The sequence below is a fragment of the Silene latifolia genome, chromosome 6 (genome assembly GCF_048544455.1).
Source record: "Silene latifolia isolate original U9 population chromosome 6, ASM4854445v1, whole genome shotgun sequence".
In the NCBI taxonomy this organism is placed as follows: domain Eukaryota; kingdom Viridiplantae; phylum Streptophyta; class Magnoliopsida; order Caryophyllales; family Caryophyllaceae; genus Silene; species Silene latifolia.
The window spans coordinates 99,913,783-99,935,592 of record NC_133531.1 but is presented as its reverse complement, the minus strand read 5'-3'; the positions used below and the strand labels follow the sequence as shown (position 1 = coordinate 99,935,592).

The following is a 21,810-nucleotide window of genomic DNA, read 5'->3' as shown; positions in this document are numbered from 1 at the left end:
TTATTGTCTAAATACAACTTAGAACTGACCCAATAAACTTCTTCGGAAACCCCATCTTATTGAGGGTAACTTCAAGTAAATCCCAATCCATTGTACGATTCTACCATAGGCTTTAATGATGACAATTACCTCTATGTAGCAAAATATTGCGAATTGTATATGATGCCACTATATCCATTTTAGATGTAAATTGTGGGTTCGTGTTACACGGTGGGTGTGCAACGTATCATAATGAGCTACCCTCATCTGTTATAGCACTTATATAGGTGCATATGAATTATGAATGAGATTAAGTTCACTTAAGGCACATGTCATAAACGAACCCATCAATTTCACGGGAAATTAGACTAGTTTTAATGTTAAAAGGTAAATAAATTACAAGTACATTCCTCCTCTAACCTCTATATTCTCGTCATACTCTCACAAAACCTATTCGTTCATTTCGTCGAAAACCTGACCACATTTGATGATGCAAAGTCCGTTACTGACGCAGGTCGTACGCTTCTCTAGTCACAGTCAAAAATTACAGGAGAACTAGGGCGAAATGTAGGCTTCACTGCCACAGTAACGAAGCTATTAGACTATAGCTGAAGCAAAACACCTTTTCCCGATAGCTTTGAGGCCTGTCACTTGCCAACCACAACCCTCCTCGTACTGTTCGACCTGTCAGCACACCATATGTTAAGCCATAGTGATTAGTTGCTCAATTACCCGTATAGGTCGGTAGGAAGAACAGCCCTTAAGAATTAAGATAAACATACAGCACCGGGCTTTAACATGCACAACTAAAGATGTACATGAATAGCAAAAATGGTTATGAAAAATCTCGCCAAGAAGAGAGTCAGTCAATCAACTAGCAGCAGCGCCAACTTTAGGCTAGTGCCCCAGAGGGGTTTTGGGCCCAGCAATTTCTGGACTTCTCTCTCAACTACTACTCTCTCCATTGCAATCCTTTGACCTTTAATAAAAATACCGCTTACAAAGAACAAAAATGCAAGCAATTAACTGGGACAGAGAAAGTACTTAGCTAAAGATTGTATAGCTCACTGCTTTTTTTTTACTCAATATAGAAAGGTAAACTATTCACCAAAAATGAAAAATATAGGAAGGTACCAAGAGTCCAAGACTACCAATTATTCCCTACCTGAATTTATCTAAACCTAAAAGACCCAGATTAAAAAGACACAAATCACAATTATTGTATAAAAATGACCTCATCAATACTATATATTAAATCCAGAAACCAAGGGACTTCAATATAATTAAAGAAAGTTATACAAATTAATTATACTATATAGTTTTAAATCACTAGCACCGTGTGATGGACCCGATTAAGGGATCTCAATGCAAATATTATAGAGAGTGGGTTAAAATTAAATTATATAGAAGTTTGGTAATTTTCCTAAACATAAGAGACTAAAACATGGTCAATTTCCTTAAAATAAAATAATTAATTAAGATGGTCAATTTCCTTAAAATAAAATAATTAATTAAGATGGTCAATTACAAGGAGACTAAAAGAAAGAAGATATTGGTAATTTTCCTAAATATTAATAGAAGACTAGGAGATAGTCAATTTCCTTAAAATAAAATAACTAATTAGTATAAACATGCACACTTATGGTATTAATTATTATCATCATAAAATTATATATTAAATTTAAAATATATGTAATTTTATTAAACTTTATAGTTTATTAGATGTATAGAGATGTTAATTATTTAACATACAAAAATATAATATAAGTAGGTTATAAATAATTCAAGTTAGATTCCATAATATATAATATTGCATAATTCTTTCGATTTGATTTAATGTATATATGTAATATATTTATATAAATATATAATCCTCTTAAAATTGCATGCCTAAGTAGTAAAAGTAATTTTGTCAGGAAAGAAAAGAATTGTAATAACATTGGATATAGTTATATAATAGTAATCACTCATTTGAATAGTAAAAGTAACAATATTATCACCGAGATTAGTGAAAGTGGTAGAAACAACAACGGGAGTAGTGAAATAATCAATATCAATGCGGAAATAGTGAAAGTAACAATAATTACGGCGGGAGTAGTGAAATTATCAATATTAATGCGGCAATAGTGAAAATAACAATAATTACGGCGGGAGTAGTGAAATTATCAATATTAATGCGACAGTAGTGACAGTAACATTAATTACGACGAGAGTAGTGAAAGTAACAATGATTACGGGCAAGTAGTGAAATGTTATTACTATTGTTTCATTAATAAGAGTAAAATATTAATAACGGGAGTAGTGAATTTGTCTCAAAATTTATTTCATCGTAATTTTATGATATGTCATAGAAAAATATATTAATGATAAATTTATGGGTTATGCAACTTTAAGTAATTTTATTTAATGAAAAAAAAAAATTAATGGTAAGTAGAGGTAGTCCGGGCGAAGCCGGGCACCAATACTAGTATCCTTTAATTTCAAACTCCACCACTACAAGAAGGAGAAAGTACCTTGTCTACAATGTTCTGACTGTGATCCAATCCTCCAATCACATATATGTTGTTGTTTAGAACTGCAGCGGCAGCGTATCCCCTTTGATAATTCATTGGTGCATCAATCATCCACGTCCCAAGTCGAGGATCATATACTTCAACACTTTCCACCATTGCACTTCCATCAAAACCCCCAACTGCATACCTATCAGACAGGTTTTAATCATTTAATAGCCATTGACTAGAACTGACGAGCAAAATTCATGTTTGTTGTCAGGCTTCACTAGACTTCTTCCCTTTTCTAAGAGGTTAGTGATAACATAGTAAATGTGTTTGGATGGAGGAATTCAAGGGAAAGAGACTAGCAATTTCCCATAGATAGAATTCGAAATGGGCCTGGCCATACGGGAAGGGGGAGAGAGAGAGTACCCGCTTCACAAGCCAAGGAAAATCCATTTTTCCTATTTTTCCTACAACCAATTGGAAACAGAAGGAGAACCCCTAGGCCTTATACAGCGAGCAAAAACTCTACTCCTCACATGTCAGTTTCTTACATTCAAACATTACTTGGTTTTATAAAGTAGTAAACTCCTTTTCATTTTGTTAATATCGAAAACTAAAATTATAAACTCAAATGAGGTGGTAGACTGGTAGTCAATTCTCAGCATAAACGACAAAGATCACCAATAATCTTAAACATTACACCATCATACTCTAATCGAAAATAATTTCGTAAGAAAGTATATTATGAGGACACTAAAGAGAACATGAGAGAACGACATATTAACAAAAAAAAAAAAAAAAAGAATACTCCCCCATCCCAGTTTATTCGTCTAACTTTCAAAATTCCCTCACATATTTCGAATACTAAGTTTAACCAGGACAGGTACAGTGGGAATATGCATTAAGCCATTAACAACTAGTTTGCCGAAAATAACCACCATCTATTTTTTTTTTTTTTTAGACAAGTCATTTGCACATTTCAAGACGCTCACTTTTCTTTCATTATCTATCAAAATACAGGAGTAAATTTTATGAAATGTATACTCATGAAAGAACATATGGTAAGAAATTTAATATTTTCATGACATAACTATTATTTTTAATTAAACTATTATTTTTGTAAAAAGTAGTGTCTCAAAAAACGAAAACACTTCATGCATAAAAAAACAGAGGGAATATTAAAAAGAGCGTGTCACAAGTTCTAAATCCAATCAATTAAAATTATAAGAAAAAAAATTGCTTACAGTTTTTCATTGAGCACAACCATCGCATGACATCCCCTCTTTGAATTCATGCTTCCAAGTCTGCTCCAAGAATGTTCTCTAGGGTCAAATCTTTCAGCAGAACTGAAATGAAAAGTGGCAAGTCAGGTATTTTTCTTAGCTTCCATTTCATGTATTTTCCTTTGGCGTTTTTCAGATTTTAAGCTGTTATTTTCCACCAACAGAAATATAAGTCATATTTGTTGGATTATTCCTTAGCCTTCTATCTCATGCACAAGTTTCGAAATTAGCGAGAGCCTTTGAGGCATTGGGTTAACCTCAATGTTGTTGATGTTGATGGGTAGGTCTTGATAGTAACTTCTATCTTGTTAAAAATTTCAAAAATTTCGAGGCACTGAGTTCCCAAATATTAAATACTTAATTCTTCACATCCTTGTGTCATGGAAAAAGTTCTGCACAATCAGGTTACTCTCTCTAGAAGGTTTTTTCATATCAATGTTTTATCCAATGTGCTATAAAATTGATTTGAACAATCGATATTGCTAAATTGAGTATGTATGTTATCTATGTTTTTTACCAATGTATATTGATGTCAAGTAATAAAAGGTGGGAGAGCAAAGAACATGGACAAAAAGATTATAGACATCTTTCCCAAAAACCATAGAACATTGGTAAAAGCTACCCTAACAATACACATCATAACTGCAGAATGACGATGAAACCAGCAGGGAAACAATACATCTACACGAGGGGCGCTTCAAAATTTGAAACTAAAGGCTCACAAAAATATCATTGTTATTAGTTATATTATTATGTTGATAATAATAGGACAGTTGAATGATTATGAGTACAGCTTGATGGCTTACAATACAGTTGGTGCATAAAGGAGATTGTTTATGCTGATGATTAATGATACAATTACTTGTCACCATTGATCATTTTTTTAATAACGGAACTAACAAAATATTTTCAACAAAACAAAGAATAATCAAAACTGGCACTGGAAAGAAACCAACAAGAGAAGATTTGTAATTTACGCACAGACCCCATTTGCTTTTGATCCCACCGGAGAGTTAGTGCAAAAAAAAAAACGAAAATTATTGCAAGTGAGCAGTTTCCTCAATGCATGTTAAAGCATCCTTTTATCAGATTTTTTTTATCTAATTGAGAAGTTGAGCTTGAGAAATTTTGAATAGAATAAATTAGAAAAGCTAAATCCATGAACTTGAGGGCTACTCCACTACTGCAAAACTTATCAGTTATCATGGGAAAGTCGGATAAGCATATCTGTATAAGGAAATGCAAGCTGAGTACAATAGGCATGAAAGAATACTGAAAAGAAGTTCATCACATATTAATCAGGCTCGTGTACGGGGTGGCGAATAAGAGTACATATCCAAGTTCCAAGTTGGACTCGCCGAGACAAAAATTTCGAGACACGGAAACTCTATCCTAACATAAGGGTAAAGGTACAGGGTGTCGGAACATGCTTTCAAGACAAACATATAAAAACTATTCCTCATTTTCATTGATTTCTTGCACTTACTTTTTCTTGGTCAATTTCTTTGATTTCTTCCACTCTACTCTTTTTTGGTATTTCATTTCTCTCACATTCATGTGGTCGACCTACTTTATCTTCTCTCTACTTTTGTATAGTGCATAATTTTTCTTATCTTAAGAAAGATAGTCATTTTCAAGTGGTACGGTATTAAAAAAAATGAAGTATCTTATATGTAGAGTTTTAACGTGAAATAGAGATATGTTTGACGCATATGCTTAAAAAGGTTAAAATCAAATAGTCCCTCTGAGTTGGGATTTTGCTCCCTTGTTCCTTATTGGGTTGAGTTGACTTTTGTTCCGTATTTCCATGTGGTAAAGTTTTTAACATGTAATAAGATTAAAATACATCTTTCATTTTCACTACTAACAGCCATTACCACTCAATTAATCACATGAACACCAATAACCTCACCCATTCCCCATCCACAACACAATCCAGACGACGATCAAACCCTCTCTCCACCATCCACAACCCAAACCAGCCCACAACCACCAAAACTGACACGCCCTTCCCTTCAAGAAAACCACCATGTCTGGCCGCGATGACGGGGGAGGGGGTCGTCGAGGACGGGGAGAGGGTGGAGAAGGTAGTGGGTTAAGTTGGGGTTGTGACACAGTGGCTGTGGGTGGTGATGTGCTAATTTGGGTAGGTGGGGTGTCGGTGAGGTGGGCTAGTTGGCAGGGGTAACTGATAAGCTCGTATTTATACTATCTATTTAGCTTATTTTATGCATAATAAAGCGGCATTTGGGACGTGGTTTCACATGATTTACGTCACATTTACCATATTCTTAATGCCGAGTAAGTAATGGAGTTTTGAGCAATGATCGGAAGCAAAGGCATGTCTTGAAGTCTACCATGGTACAAAACATCTACAATCAAGAAGGAAGACTAGCTAAGACATGAAGAAGTGAAAGGATGAAGCAATTGAAGATTTGAAGCGTCGTTTGCATAAGGATCGACTTCAAATGGGTATATATTGAGTTCTAGAGCTCGTATCGATGCAAGGCCAAGTGGAGGTGAAAGCTTATGTTCTTAGCTTTCCAACGGTAGGTCACACGCCTCATTAGTAACGAGAGAGATATGGCCTTCAGAAAAAATGTTGTCCAGCAGGAAACTCGCACCGCGCGAAATATCTGGGTTTCAGCGTGTTTTAGCATGTTTTGATTACGGATTTGCTTCTAACTTAAAGCCCATTAATCTTCCGCATCTTAGGACTATAAATAGTTGAACACCATTAGGTTTTTAAGATATTTTGTTCACTTTAATTAATCAAGGTTGTAATTTGGGAATATTTTCATCTTCTGAATTGGGTTTTAGATCTAATTATGGAGAACTAATCTCCTATCTTAATCCGACTCAAGGCTTAATCTTTGGTTGTAAGACCCTTTAATCCTTCCTTAATTTTCATTATCATTGTTAATCCTTTTGTGTTTATTGTTTGAATTTTGGAATCCTTGTTTATATTGAGTAATTAAGTGTGATTTCCTTGTTACTTAATTAATCAAGTTCCTTAATTTATTGTTGTTGGGATTATTAAGTGTGATTTCCTTGTAATCTCATCTTGCAACACCTTGTTATTATGCTAATGAATGTGATTTCTTCTTGGCTTAATTAGCAAGTAAAGGATTAACTTGTAATTAGGCATTAATTGTGATTTCATTGTGTCTAATTACCTCTATTGAATCTCTTGTGCTCATATCTTCTTGTTAATTTGACCAATGTATGTGATTTCTACTTGGTAGAATTGATAAGTTGGGTTATTTGATTAAGTGTGATTTCCTTGTCATTTGGCCATTATTTAGGAGATTTAGAAGATTAATCTTCACAATAGAGTGATAATATATAGGGCTGAGCACAAAAAACCGAACCGCATTTTTAAACCGAAACCGGACCGAAACCCGAATAATGGAGACCGAAAAATTCGGGTTTTTTTAAAGGGGCCCGAACCGAATTTTTAAGCATAAATGAGGTGCGGGTGCGGGTCTAAATAAAATCAAACCGGAGACCGCTTTTAAAACCGGATTGACGTTTTTCTCAAAAATATAATTTCATCTATGAATTAAACACACCCAAGCCAAGACTTAAGCCCAAAACATCAAAACGCTATTTCTTTATGAAGTAATTTTAGATGTGTGACTCTTTAATTGTAGTATTGAACATCGTTTACATGTCTATGACTCTTTGAACTTTAATATGTATGACTTTTTTATGAAGTAATTTTAACATTTGACAACCAATGTCTTCAAAAGTCAAATTGGCAGCATGTTTATTGTGCCATTCAAGAGCATTCAACCAAAAACCGGGTTCGAAAACCGGTTCGGGTAACCGGTTTTCAAATCCGGTTTGAAAATTTCACAAAAACCGGTTACCCGGATTAAAAGAGGTGCGGGTGAGGTTTAAGAAATTTAAGGTTTTTTAAACCGGGGACCGAACCGGTTTGCAAAACTGGGCCGGGTAACCGGTTTTGCTCAACCCTAATAATATATAATTGAAGGGTTTTGTCAACTAAAGTGCCAAACTTTGGGTCGGGTTAAGTCTTTCTCAAATTGATTAAATTCCATCTTTTAAACTCTTGATTGATTACTTGCTTTGCACTCTTATTCGAATTTCCTTGCTTTTGTTACAATTGAAACTCAACCCAAAACCCCCCCTTTTTATATAATTGTTGTTACTTTGTCTTAATTATTCTAATTACTCTTTTAATTTCACTATTGCAAAACCCATCTTCTCTTGGGTTCGATCCCTTGCTTGCTATTTTACTAGTTTATAATTAGTGCTAATTAGTGTGTTTAGTGGTATATAAATTGTTAATTTGGCCGTCTTTTAGTGCGACATTTTAGGCGTGTCAAATTTTGCGCCGTTATTCTTAGGGAAGGTAACGGTTTTGCTAGTGTTTTTGTTGGTGTTTTTAGAGTAGTTGTGTGTTTTTGTAAATATTAGGATTAGTTTAACTAGTTTCTATTGCTCTCTTGTTTGTTTTAATGGCTTCTCTTGATTTTCCTCAATTTAAGGATGAACCATTTCACAAGTATTTTGATAGGTTGGGTGAGTATGTCTCTAGATGTCGATACCCATATCAAACTTGGGAGTTATGTCATGTGGTGTTTAATGGTTTGAATGATGAAACGGTGTTAATCATTTGAGTGAGGGGAAATTTAGATATATGTTTAGCTATGAAGAGAAGTGGGAATTTTTTCTATACTTGGCTAATGAAACTTATCAATGGGAGTTTCAAAACTCTCAACAACCCCCTCCTAAAACTTCATCATCTTTAGAAGACATAATGAAAACACTTGCCATGAATCAAATGGCAATGCAAAACAATACCAGGGAATTTCAAACCGCCGTGCTTCAACAAAACCGACTCACCGACTCTAGGTTTGTTAACCTTCAGACCCAAGTTGGTCAAATCCTCAATACACTCAATTCTCAACCCACTCAAGGAGGGAGCCTCCCTTCTCACACCATTCCTCCACCCACCAAGGAACAAGCAAAAGCGGTCTCTTTGAGGAATGGTAGAGGCACCCAAGGCTCCTAAGAAATCAAGACCACCTCCTATTGTTCATGAAGTGGAAGATGTGATTGAAGATGAAATTGAAGTGGTGGTAGAACATGGGGAAACATCTACACCCAAACAAGTGAGGATCAATAAACCTCTTCCGGAATATGAGCCACAAGCTCCATTTCCAAGTGCTTTGAATGATGCAAGGATAATTGACAAGAAAACTTCAAGCCCTTATGATATCTTTCGTAAAGTGGAGGTAAACATTCCTCTTCTTGATCTTCTTAGTAGGGTGCCCAAGCATGCAAAATTTTTGAAAGAATTGTGCACTACAAAGAGGACCAACAAGGCAAAGAGCATGAAGAAAGTGAGGGCTAGTGAACATGTCTCGGCTATGTTTCAAAAGCGTTTACCACAAAAGTGTGGTGATCCGGGCATGTTCACCATCCCTTGCAAGATTGGTGAGTTTGAATGCCAAAGAGCCATGCTTGATTTGGGTGCGTCTATTAATGTTTTGCCTAATTACCTTTATGAGTCTCTCAAGTTGGGGCCATTGAAATCGACTCGTGTAGTCATTTCATTGGCCGATAGGTCCAACATCTACCCCAAAGGTATCATTGAGGATGTTTTGGTCAAGGTGGGTGACATGATGTTTCCCGCCGACTTTTATGTGATTGACATGGAGCCCGAAAAAGGCACTAACACCAATCTTGTTGGGAAGACCTTTCATGAAAACCTCCAACACTATGATAGATGTGTCTAGTGGGTGTCTTACCATGGAGTTTGAGGGTCAAATGTTCAAACACAACATATATGAGGCAATAAAATACCCTCTCGAGACTTCTTCTCTATGTTTTCTTGAGATATTTGAACCTATTGTTCAAACCATTTATGAATTGTGTGGAGGTGACACTTTGGATGTTGCCTTAACTAATGGAATGGTTGGAGAAGATTTGGGGTATGTTGTCTTGTGATTTAGAGACAACCTTACAAGATTAGGAGGCAAATCTACCCATGGAGGAATTGGAAGAAAACGAGAATGTTGTGGTACTTGAAGATGTTGGTTGTGACCCTTGTTTGGCTAAGAAGTTAGTGAGTATGAATTTTAAAGAGAATGTTAAGAGGGTAGAGAACATGATGATTGTTGAATTTTTGCCACACAAAGAATAACCTCCCCTAGTTTACATGAAAGAGCCACCCATTCTAATTCCTAAAAAACCTCTTGTGTCCTTTCACTCTTACTTGGTTTTTACCAAGTCTAACCCTTGTTTCAAGGAGGCTTATCGTGACATTGAATTGTTTTTCGAACATGCTTCAATGAATCACTTGTCATATGCATATGCTTTCATTGTTCATGCTTGGTATGTATTGACTTTCTATTATTGTCACTTTTCTTGTTTGTGGGCTAACATGTTTGATAGGTTACTAAGAGCATTGAGTTGCTCCGCTCTTGACCATTGGTAGAAGATGAAACTTGAAAAGGCGTCGAGCAAACGACGGAAACCAAAAGCGCTTTACGGGAGGCAACCCGTACTTCTTCTTTAATGTTTTTATTATTGTCTTTTCCTAATAATGGATTATGAGTGGTTACTTGTGTGTAAAACTCAAGTTCTTGAGTAGTGCACACAAGGTGTTTGTGAAATGGTGCAAGTGATTTATTAAAATCTTTTGATAAATCCTTGCTTGAGAGTAAAAATTATCATGCTTGACAATTCCACCAATGCTCCTTATCAAGCCCATCAAGCTATCCTTGTGCTCCATTATCCCCAAGTTCATTTTTGACACAATCACTACATACATCACCACTCTTCTTTGCCTAAATGTCTAAACACCTTATTTCCATATCATTACCTCAATCATGTGGAATCACCTACAAAGGAATTCCCACTTTCACTTCCCCAAATCAAACAATGAAAAAGAAACAATCAAAAGTTCAAATATGAAAGAGTTTTGTTGGAAAAATGGTGAAGTATGTTGAGTTATCATTTTGCCCATGATTTGTGCTTGGTACACCATGATAATACCAAGTGAAGTAGATGAAGAGGAGGATGTAAGGTGTGAGTCTTTGAACTCATCATCGAGAGTCGAGGGTGTTGGTGGTGTAAGTTAGTGAGCTTGTGAGATGGAGTTGAACTTGTTCTAATTTGAAGAGAAAGAGGGTGCCTCAAGTCATTTCATTGAGGTTGATTGTGATGTTCACCTTCACTTTGGGGACAAAGTGAAAAACAAAGTGTGGGGTGGACATGAGTTGATAATATCTTGTATTATATTTCATTACATGCATCGTATTTCAATTCAAAAAAAAAAAAAAAAAAAAGAAAAAAAAAGAAAGACAAGAAAAACCCGGCTAGGAGTGAAAACCCGAAAGGGCATCCTAGGCAAAAATGGGAAAGTGGCCGAGATCGGAGTGAAAACCCGAAAGGGCACTCCGGGCAAAACGAAAAAATGAGTGTGAGCCACGAGAGATAGAGTGAGGAGAAAGCTAAACCGAAAACCCGCAAGGGCGGGCGGTTTAGGCAAAATGAGAGATTTAGGAAAATGAATATGATTGAAACTCTCAAGTCTTGTCACATATTTTTACTACTTCCTACACGGTGTTGGTGACATAAGTGGAGGTGGTAAAGAAGGTTGTAAGGGTAGGCTAGTAGTGTGCCGAGACTAGGAGAGACTAGGAGGGGGATTTGGAAGCTTATTTTGATACTAGTGCTTGGCATACTTGTTGTTTGGAGTTGGATTGCTTTGCCTTGTCTTATGCATGGATTGTGTGGTTGAGTTTTGGTTGTTTGTGTTGAAGTATTATTGGAGGATTTTGAGGTTGTCTAATTATTGAGTTTTGAGGTGTTTGATGCTAGATAACCTTGTGTTTCAAATGGATGGAGTGATAAGGGGGAGAAATAAGGAGGATGTTATGTTGGATTATGAAAATGAGATTGAATTGGTAGAAATTAGGATCATCTTAGATGAGGGAAGACATAAGGAGGGCGCGTGAGTGAAGAGCGTTCATTATGGAGGCTTTGGGTCACTTACTTTTGTGATGATGTTGTAATGGAATAGTGACCATGTTGATAATGTGATGAGGGTGACATAAGTAGGATGAGGTGTAAGAGAAGAGGGATGGATCGATTGAGCTTACCCATACTTATTTTGTGAGCCTTTTGTTTATTGATTGGTTCTATAATAGTTTGCTCGGGACGAGCAAAGGCTTAAGTGTGGGGTATTTGATAAGCTCGTATTTATACTATCTATTTAGCTTATTTTATGCATAATAAAGCGGCATTTGGGACGTGGTTTCACATGATTTACGTCACATTTACCATATTCTTAATGTCGAGTAAGTAATGGAGTTTTGAGCAATGATCGGAAGCAAAGGCATGTCTTGAAGTCTACCATGGTACAAAACATCTACAATCAAGAAGGAAGACTAGCTAAGACATGAAGAAGTGAAAGGATGAAGCAATTGAAGATTTGAAGCGTCGTTTGCATAAGGATCGACTTCAAATGGGTATATATTGAGTTCTAGAGCTCGTATCGATGCAAGGCCAAGTGGAGGTGAAAGCTTATGTTCTTAGCTTTCCAACGGTAGGTCACACGCCTCATTTGCCCAAGTAACGAGAGAGATATGGCCTTCAAAAAAAATGTTGTCCAGCAGGGAACTCGCACCGTGCGAAATTCCAGGACCCATATTTCGCACGGTGCGAAATATCTGGGTTTCAGCGTGTTTTAGCATGTTTTGATTACGGATTTGCTTCTAACTTAAAGCCCATTAATCTTCCGCATCTTAGGACTATAAATAGTTGAACACCATTAGGTTTTTAAGATCTTTTGTTCACTTTAATTAATCAAGGTTGTAATTTGGGAATATTTTCATCTTTTGAATTGGGTTTTAGATCTAATTATGGAGAACTAATCTCCTATCTTAATCCGACTCAAGGCTTAATCTTTGGTTGTAAGACCCTTTAATCCTTCCTTAATTTTCATTATCATTGTTAATCCTTTTGTGTTTATTGTTTGAATTTTGGAATCCTTGTTTATATTGAGTAATTAAGTGTGATTTCCTTGTTGCTTAATTAATCAAGTTCCTTTATTTATTGTTGTTGGGATTATTAAGTGTGATTTCCTTGTAATCTCATCTTGCAACACCTTGTTATTATGCTAATGAATGTGATTTCTTCTTGGCTTAATTAGCAAGTAAAGGATTAACTTGTAATTAGGCATTAATTGTGATTTCATTGTGTCTAATTACCTCTATTGAATCTCTTGTGCTCATATCTTCTTGTTAATTTGACCAATGTATGTGATTTCTACTTGGTAGAATTGATAAGTTGGGTTATTTGATTAAGTGTGATTTCCTTGTCATTTGGCCATTATTTAGGAGATTTAGAAGATTAATCTTCACAATAGAGTGATAATATATAATTGAAGGATTGATTGAAGGGTTTTGTCAACTAAAGTGCCAAACTTTGGGTCGGGTTAAGTCTTTCTCAAATTGATTAAATTCCATCTTTTAAACTCTTGATTGATTACTTGCTTTGCACTCTTGTTCGAATTTCCTTGCTTTTGTTACAATTGAAACTCAACCCAAAACCCCCCCTTTTTATATAATTGTTGTTACTTTGTCTTAATTATTCTAATTACTCTTTTAATTTCACTATTGCAAAACCCATCTTCTCTTGGGTTCGATCCCTTGCTTGCTATTTTACTAGTTTATAATTAGTGTTAATTAGTGTGTTTAGTGGTATATAAATTGTTAATTTGGCCGTCTTTTAGTGCGACATTTTAGGCGTGTCAGTAACGTTTGAGGTTGGGGCCGAGGTTGATGTTGTTGGAGGTTTGGGGATGGCATGAGAGGGACTTAGGTTGGGGGCTTGGGGTTGGGACTGATATGCGTGGATGTAATGGTTATGGGGTTGGTGGGTGGTGAGTGGTATATTACTTAAGGTGAGGGTAGAATGGTGAATCAATCACAATTTTACCCATTCCTTATTTTTAGAGCCAAAGTAAAAAGGAACAAAACCTAACTCGGCAGGAGTCTATTATATAATGGTCTATTTCTCCACTTTTGCCATGCAAACCTCGCTATTAATCTCAGCAGAAGTGTCAGATAAGGATTTCATACTCCTATCCTTCCTGGCGGACATGGGCATAACCTCAAAAAGGAGTAGAAACAACACAGGATCTAAGTCCAGTGAAGCTAACACAGGTTATGAAGAGATTAGCTCCTGTAGATGTTTCATCACCATGCAATAAGGCAGCCGTTGAGGCGCACCGCACACATCAATGGGGTAGTAATGGAAAACCATAAAGGCATTACCTCAAGTAATCTTTCCCGTCAAAGCCACCAGCAGCATAAAGAGCACCGTTAAGCTCAACTGCGGCAAGAGCAAACCTCTACACAAAAAATGAATTTGCATAAATTTGACAACAAAATTAATAAATATGAAGTATGAACAGATATACACATTGTTATTTACTTGAGAAATCAAAGGATGCCAGCGAGTTCAAATTCAAAAACTGTCCTCAATATACTAAGGGGCCGGTTGGTTCGCATTAGGGAAAGGGAAGGGGAAAGGCAATCGGAAAGGGAAACAAGTGGAAAGGAATGCGATTAACCACAACTTTCCTAATTGTTTGGTCCGTTCATCAAAGGGAATAACACAAACTACAACCACCACTCAATTCAACCACAACTATCAAAAACAGCCAAGACTACACCCCCACCCTCGCCGGTCGACGTCACCAGCGACCCTGCCCCCATCGCCGACGTCCACCTCAATTTCAATATTGTGCTCCACCGTCCAGTCGTTCTCTATTCAATATTGTGCTCCGCCGACGTCCACCTCAGGTAATGGAATCCCATTCCCTTGGGAGTTGAGGGGTAAGGAGTTAGAGGGATTTGGGGGTAAGGGAGGGAATTCTATTTCCTTTGTTTGTGTCAAACAAACACAAACAAAGGGATCATTAACTTTGTTTCCCTTTCCCTTTCCTTTAGACCCCTAACCAAACAGCCCATAAGTGGTGGCAAGTGGCAACTGAAAAGAGAAAGTGCAGTTTCAACAAGTTCACCTTTTGCAACATTGATCTAGCACATATCCATCTCCCAACATCGAGATCAAGCATTTCGACATCAGAAAAGCAATCAACTCCATTCCCACCACCCAATGCATATATTTTGTCATGCAATGTAAGTGCAGCTAAGCTCCCCTTCTTCTTGCTCAAACATGGGAGTGAAGTCCAAACATTATTTACAGGATTGTAGCATTCAGCTGCAAAGAAACACAGCCATATCAAGAGCTACTAACATAACAAATCAAAAAACATTAAGACATTACCCCAGCGCCAGCTCTCAGAGCTACTAACATGACAATACAGACCTTACCCTTGTGTTGGTTGACAAAAAGAGACTGGTTTGGAGACCCATAGTAAATTAAAAAAATTTAAAAAAAAAAAAAAAAAAAAAAAAAAAAAAAAAGAAAGAAAAGAAAAGAAAAGACAAAGGGATCGGTAAACACCTCCTACCTGTATCATACCACAAATCCTCATGTCCACCAGGACCACCCCCAATTACATAAATTTCACCATTAAATCTCGTCACAGAAGCATACGAGCGAACTGAGTGCATAGGGCACAGAGGTTTAATAATATCTTTTGATGGATAATAGGATTCTAGAGATGCCAGCCATGATTTCCCATCATGACCTCCTGCTAAATATATAAAATCATCTGCGTCCAGTGGCTGGTCACTGCCCGACTCCATATGCACCACCGTCCCATCATCATAACTTTGTGAAAGATTAACTGATTCTAACTTGACCTGTGAAAATCACAATGAACCATGTACAAGAAAGAAAACAAATTGTCCATAAATGCGAGATACCAAAAGGAATATCAATAAGTGAGCAAGAAAACGACATATTAGAATACAAGGGAGGGTGATTTACCAGCTTTTGCTCCAGTTGTCCCATCTTATCAATGGATTCTTTCTTAAATGCCTTCAGCTCTTGAACTTCTAGCATCAACTGTAAAATAGCAAAGAGCCAAACTATATAGACTCGTGGTGATAAGGTATGTACAAATCATGACATCAGATAAATCTTGTCTAACAACCTGAGTTATAATGGACTGATAATCTGGTGGCAATAAAGAGCTATCCTTGACATTATCATCTTCAACACTTTGTTTCTCTTGTGAACCACCAGCCTCAAAATGCATCGTATTGCCATTTAAAGGCTCATAAACTTGGGTTTCTGAAATAGAGTAACGGTTTAAAATTCACAGCCAACTTTTGTAACTTTTCATATATCAGCTCCATGTCATTCTTACCAATTACTTCCATATCATCGCTTAGGCAATGGTGCTTTTCCCCATTAGATATAGAGGGGTCTGTAAGAATCAAATGCTCATTTGAATCATCATCAAAGTTAGGAGTAACAATTGCATCAGATGACATGGTACCATCACTCTCTCCATTTAGCAATCTTAATTGTCGTGGATTTAACATCTTCCGATTCCCTGTATTTTTTATCACAGACGAAGATGGTGCAAGCACTTGCATTGAGAACAAGGCGATCAACTTGCTGGCTTGAACATGATCTAGCTCAAACCGGAAATGGTTTGGAGTATAGTAATTCCCTTTAATTATTGGTGAAAACTGATTCTCTAGCAAAGGGCGGCAATTCTTCAGGGTGTGTATAAGAACCTGTATCAATTAATATGACAATTGAGGGTGGAAAGCTTCATTGAACCTAATTACACGTCAGTCTGCAGCAAATGAAATGGTTAATATTAAACAGCTAGCAAACCTACAGTACCTGAGCAGGAAATGCAGTTCGCTCTGAACCATCTCTAGTCCAACCATATGGATCAATATTCATCTGACCAGTACTAGCAGCCTCATAAATTCCATGAAGTGCCCTTTTCGAGTAGTTGAATAGAAACATTGGCAAGCCAAGATCAATATTCTTTACATACGTGAAGTGTTGAGAAGGTAAACCTGTTAAGAGATCAAGGGATAACACATTAACTGTCAACAAAAGTAATAGAGCAGTCTTAATAGAATGTACAGCCCAAGATATGTTACTTGTAAAGGTAAGTATCAAATAATCAAAAGGAGTTTATACAAGTGAAAGGCCTTTCAGATACAAGATCATAAAGCATTTGGGAATAAAATTGCAAGATTAAGACACGAATTTAAAAAAGGAAAAGTTAAATGGTAGCCTGGTAGGTAAAGAGATAAATAGGCATAATTCTTCAAAGCTATAGACGAGTAAAGTAATGACACACCAAAAAGCTGCTTAGAGAGACATTCGTTAATGGTTTTATCGTTGCAGCCAAATATGACACCGCCTAGATCAGCCTTATCCAAATTTCTAAATAGACTTGGAGTAGAGTTCAGCGTTCTCTTCCGATTACCCATTCTGTAAGCCAAACAACATTAAGCTCAAGTCAGTGAATTGAAAGAGCAAATGATAAACAATACGCGGAACAGAAAGTAAGCAGACAATCTTGCTGTAGTAGGCTGAAACTGTGAAGCAGTGTGATAAATAACCTTGTCTTGACTCGTCTAAAAGATGGTCATAAAATTTTATAGCGGGAAATATCATACTAAACCCAGATTCACAGTGGACAACTGAAAAGGTAAAAATAAGGAATAAAGCCAAGAGGCACCTGAGTTCACAAAATCGAGAGGTTGGTTCTAAACGTTCCTTCAAGGTTAGGCACATCAAAATGGTAAATGAGATTAAAGAGAGACAATTTGAAGAAATCATCCTAGATAGGAAACTCTTTTTCTGACACAACCCCCTTTTCTTTCATTTTGCCAATCTCAAAATCCACCACCTGAGAACTAGTGATCCTGTGGTATGTCAAGCCCCAACCACACCCCTAAAAAATAATACTAAACTCCCTTCCACTTTGATTTTTCCACTTCTCTAATATAATATGTGAGGAGTATTTTAATAAAGTGGGAAGATCAAAGTGGAGTGGTTTTTATTGACTTGGAAAAGGCATATGATAGGGTACCAAGAGAAGTACTTTGGTGGGCTTTGGCGAGAAAGGGTGTGTCGTGAAAATATATTGACCTCATAAAGGACATGTATGAGGGGGCTAGTGCAAGTGTTCGCACTAATGTTGGGAGAACGGAAGAATTTCCTATTACCATCGGGGTGCATCAAGGTTCCGCACTTAGTCCTTTTCTCTTTGCTATAGTTATGGATGAGTTGACAAGGGATATTCAGGACGACATCCCTTGGTGTATGATGTTTGCTGATGATATTGTGTTGATTGATGAGACAAAAGAGGGGTGGAGAGAAAGTTGGAATTGTGGAGGCAGACTTTAGAGACTCGTGGGTTCAGCCGAGCGGGGAGTAAGGCGAGTATTTGAGGTGTCGTTCACTAAGGTGGCGGGGTTGAGATCGACGAGAGGCGGGGAGTATTATTTTCGATGGGAATGTTGTTGAGGGTTCGGATTTCTTCGGATATCTAGGATCTATTATTCAAAAAGATGGGGAGTTAGACGGAGATGTGGCTCACGGAATTAAAGCGGGATGGTTGAAATGGAAGAGTGCTTCGGGGTTTCTATGCGATAAAGATATGCCCCAAAGATTAAAGGGAAAATTTTATCGCACGGCAATTAGGCTCTGCTGCCCTCTACTTTACGACTCCGAGTGTTGGGCGTGAAACATTGTCACATTCAAAAGATGAGTGTGGCGGAAATGCGCATGTTGAGGTGGATGTGCGGACATACAAGGAAAGATCGGTTAAGGAATGAGGTGATTAGGGAAAAGGTAAAAGTGGCGCCAATAGAGGACAAGATGATGGAAAACCGACTAAGATGGTTTGGCCATGTGAGAAGGAGACCTATGGACGCTTTTGGCTTAGGAGGCCGGAGACTTGGAGAGAAGAAAAAGGTCCCTAGAGGCGAGAGGAAGACCGAGACAGAGACATGGTTGAGAGTGATAGAGCACGATATGAGAGTTCTGGGGCTTGAGGAGAGTATGGTGACGGAGAGGGCACAATGGAGGGAAATGATACATGTGGATTTTTAGTATTTGATGTTTTTTTGACAGATTTAGTGTTTTTTTTTTTATTATTTATTTAATTTAAAGAAATTAATTTATTTATTTTTCTCTCCTTTATTACACACTTTTTCAACAACCACTTTCTTATGGATTTTACCTGGTTCATTCCGGATCCTTAACTCTATTTCGGTTTTTAAAAATCGTTTTAACCTTTTCTCTCAATTTAAATTTTAAGTTTTTATAAAAGAAAGACGGAATTCGATTTTAAAACCCCTAAGTTCACCTTGACTTTCCATTACATTTTCGTTCTCCCTTTTGTTTTTTTATCTTCCCTTTTTTATTCGCATTTTGAGGCGTGCGTTCACCCATAGACGGTTCGAAAGGATGATTCATGTCAGCCGACCCCAAATCATTTTGGGATTAAGGCTCTGATGTTGTTGTTGTTGTATCAAAGTGGAGTGGAGGTTAGTAATAAAATAAAAAAGATGTAGAAATTGAGACTCATACTCTGACAAGAAAAATAAAATCATTGTAAATGCATGATAAAAAGCAACAAAAATTAAGGAAAACGGCAAAGCTATGAAATCCATCCACGTAATGGATTTGAAAGGGAACTTAAAAAAGAACACTCTAAAGCAAAAAAATGCAATCCATGTTCCGAAAGCTAAGAGATAATCAAGGTAAATGACAAAGCTAGTGACTCTTGCTACCACCAATCCACCACAATTTCCCACTTGTTTGGTGGTATTGAACTATAATGAAGGTGTTTGGTCAACTTAATTCTATTGTCCAGTAACATTTACCTGATACAGATCGAATTGTTTCATCAGCCTATGTGACTTGTCTACATTTCAAATATCATAGACGATTACATCTATATATCATATAAACCACGCTATAAAATCATATACAAAGCCTTTGGTGGGTAAACAGTAATGTACTATACAAAGGATAGCAATGAAGCCTGTGGGATGCTGTGATTTGCCATCAATTATACTGTGATTGCCAGGCGTTGTCTTCTCTATTAAGAAGGCATTACATCTCCATTGAGAAAGAAATACTCAGCAGATCTAACTCAAAACCATCTCACTACCAAGTGCTACCTATTATTATCATATTTTCATTAGAATTTTTCTCCTTACAAAATATGAAAATGAGGAGTTGAAAAGGGAAGGCTTGGCAAAGGAAGCTAGCATGACAGAGGATGCCCATAAACAAGTCTCAGAAACCACAAGAATTCCTCTCCACTATAAGAAATCCACCAAATTTAATATTCACCCCAAGAGGCCCACCAAACTCTTTGGGAAGTTGAAGGCTTCAACTGTGATGACCTTGCTCAAGGAAGTGCGCGAGAATAATTCTATGTTACATAAACTGAACTTTCGAGAGCATAGAATTGTCTAGCAATTTGAGATACAAGATTACAAGCACCGATTTGTTTTAGTGGTTAGATTTAGTTACTGATATATCCATATACTTGTCATTAAGTGTCAGTTCTCATCTTGTTAATTCGTAGTGATAATTTTGATTCAACTGCTAAATTATAAGCATAAACGCTCAATGACATGTATATAAAGAAGTTTCTATACATCTGTAACTATATGTACACCTATATTGACTGCTATATGTAACAACCGAGCAAAAAGAATACGTATCCTGAATAGTAAGACAAATTTATGTCCTCAAAAAATCAAATTTTGAAAGATTTTACACTAATGCACCTCCTTGAATAGGGGAATCGTGAATTTATATTTCCACTTTCCAAACAGTTTGATGGAAATGGAGTTTGGTGGATTTCTTAGAGTAGAGAGTGGTTCTTTTGGTATGGGGTTGTTTCTGCATCATCTGCCATATGATAGCTTCCTTTTGCCACACATTCAGTTTTTACATTGCCCTCTTTTCGATTTTTCATCTCGCCCTCTTCTGCATCAATTGTGATTTTTATGTCCATCTACCATTGTCGTAATGCTTCAGCAAACAATAAAAGACCCAAGTCCAGAAAAGAAAAAAAAAGCTAATCAAACTTGAACTATCATTTTAACTTAAAAGAGAAAAAACAGAAAGCAAAATTCCAATAATTTATGCAATGATGCAGGATTCTATTTATTTAAGGATTGTTCATGAAAATGCAATAGATTGGAAAGAATTGGTAATATAAGAACATTCACTCAAGAAAACTACACACATATATACTCTCTTTCCGTCCTACTCATTTGTTTATCTTTGATTAAAATACCTTCGGAAAGAACAAAAAGGTAAACAAATGAGTGAGACCAGGAATTAATAAGAAAATAGGAACACAAAACAAAAAGTAACGCAGCAATTTCCAAATTACAACCGAAATTAAGAAATTCATCAACATAAATGTAATATTCTGAATGTAAAATCATCAATAAGAAAAACAGCAGAAATCCAGAACAGAAAATTCGCTAAAAATGTAATGTAAATTATTGGTCTGCAAACAATGTAAGACGACTAAGGAAAATGCAGGACTCATACTCGACAAAATATATGAAAAAAAAAACAAAAAATTCCATAACAATCAGAGGTAAAACAAAAGTTTAGAAAAGCACAAAAAACATAAGACAAAGGAGGAAGATAGAGGAAGAAGTTTACATGCGTGTGGAAATGGTGGAGAATCGCGTAATGTTGCAGAGATAGTGAGTGAAAATTCTCTGAGGTCACGCCCGCATCTATGCCGTCTCGGCAAATGCACTTTCTTCTAATTTTAATTTTTAAGTGGGAGAGCAAGTGGGAAAGCCGGAAAGGGTAGTGAGAAGTTATAAGCTGACTATATGGGCTGCCCTTTTTTTATCTAGGAGTACACATTTTTTTGATCTTTTACCCTAATCTTAAATCTGTGCAAGTTGTACGGTTTGCCTTTTTAATTTTCAACTTATCATGTGTATATTGGGTACATGATAGAAAAACTCTGTTATTTATAGTTGATTTTTCTTAAGATGATTATATTCGTTTTAAAGAATGACAGTATAAAACGGGTTAAATAACACTCACTTTTATAAATGCGA

At 36.6% G+C, this 21,810-nt stretch overlaps 1 protein-coding gene across 2 annotated transcripts; it reads right to left on the bottom strand.

Annotated features, from left to right (window-relative positions):
* Window positions 1-294: 294 nt before the first annotated feature.
* Window positions 295-21,545, bottom strand: LOC141587035 (uncharacterized). Of its 2 annotated transcripts, none has more exons than XM_074408450.1 (12): window positions 21,398-21,545; window positions 17,046-17,179; window positions 16,574-16,755; window positions 16,086-16,461; window positions 15,870-16,009; window positions 15,704-15,781; window positions 15,282-15,576; window positions 14,829-15,028; window positions 14,077-14,153; window positions 3,722-3,823; window positions 2,493-2,679; window positions 295-663 (listed from the first exon to the last, which is right to left on the bottom strand). In XM_074408450.1, exons 2-12 carry the CDS (start codon window positions 17,176-17,178, stop codon window positions 577-579), a joined length of 1,857 nt encoding a protein of 618 aa, XP_074264551.1. In that variant the 5' UTR covers window position 17,179; window positions 21,398-21,545; the 3' UTR covers window positions 295-576. The 2 variants fall into 2 exon arrangements, with proteins under 2 accessions (XP_074264551.1, XP_074264552.1); XM_074408451.1 differs by having other exon boundaries at window positions 19,728-21,403.
* Window positions 21,546-21,810: the final 265 nt, after the last annotated feature.

What these genes read in the sequence shown, in the direction of transcription:
- LOC141587035 (XM_074408450.1), bottom strand. Translation starts at nt 17,178, where the DNA reads ATGGGTAATCGGAAGAGAACGCTGAACTCTACTCCAAGTCTATTTAGA. An exon ending in GAACTGCATTTCCTGCTCAG is followed by an intron (nt 16,462 to 16,573) that starts GTACTGTAGGTT and finishes TAATTGATACAG; the next exon opens with GTTCTTATACACACCCTGAA. An exon ending in GACGGGAAAGATTACTTGAG is followed by an intron (nt 3,824 to 14,076) that starts GTAATGCCTTTA and finishes TTTTCATTTCAG; the next exon opens with TTCTGCTGAAAGATTTGACC.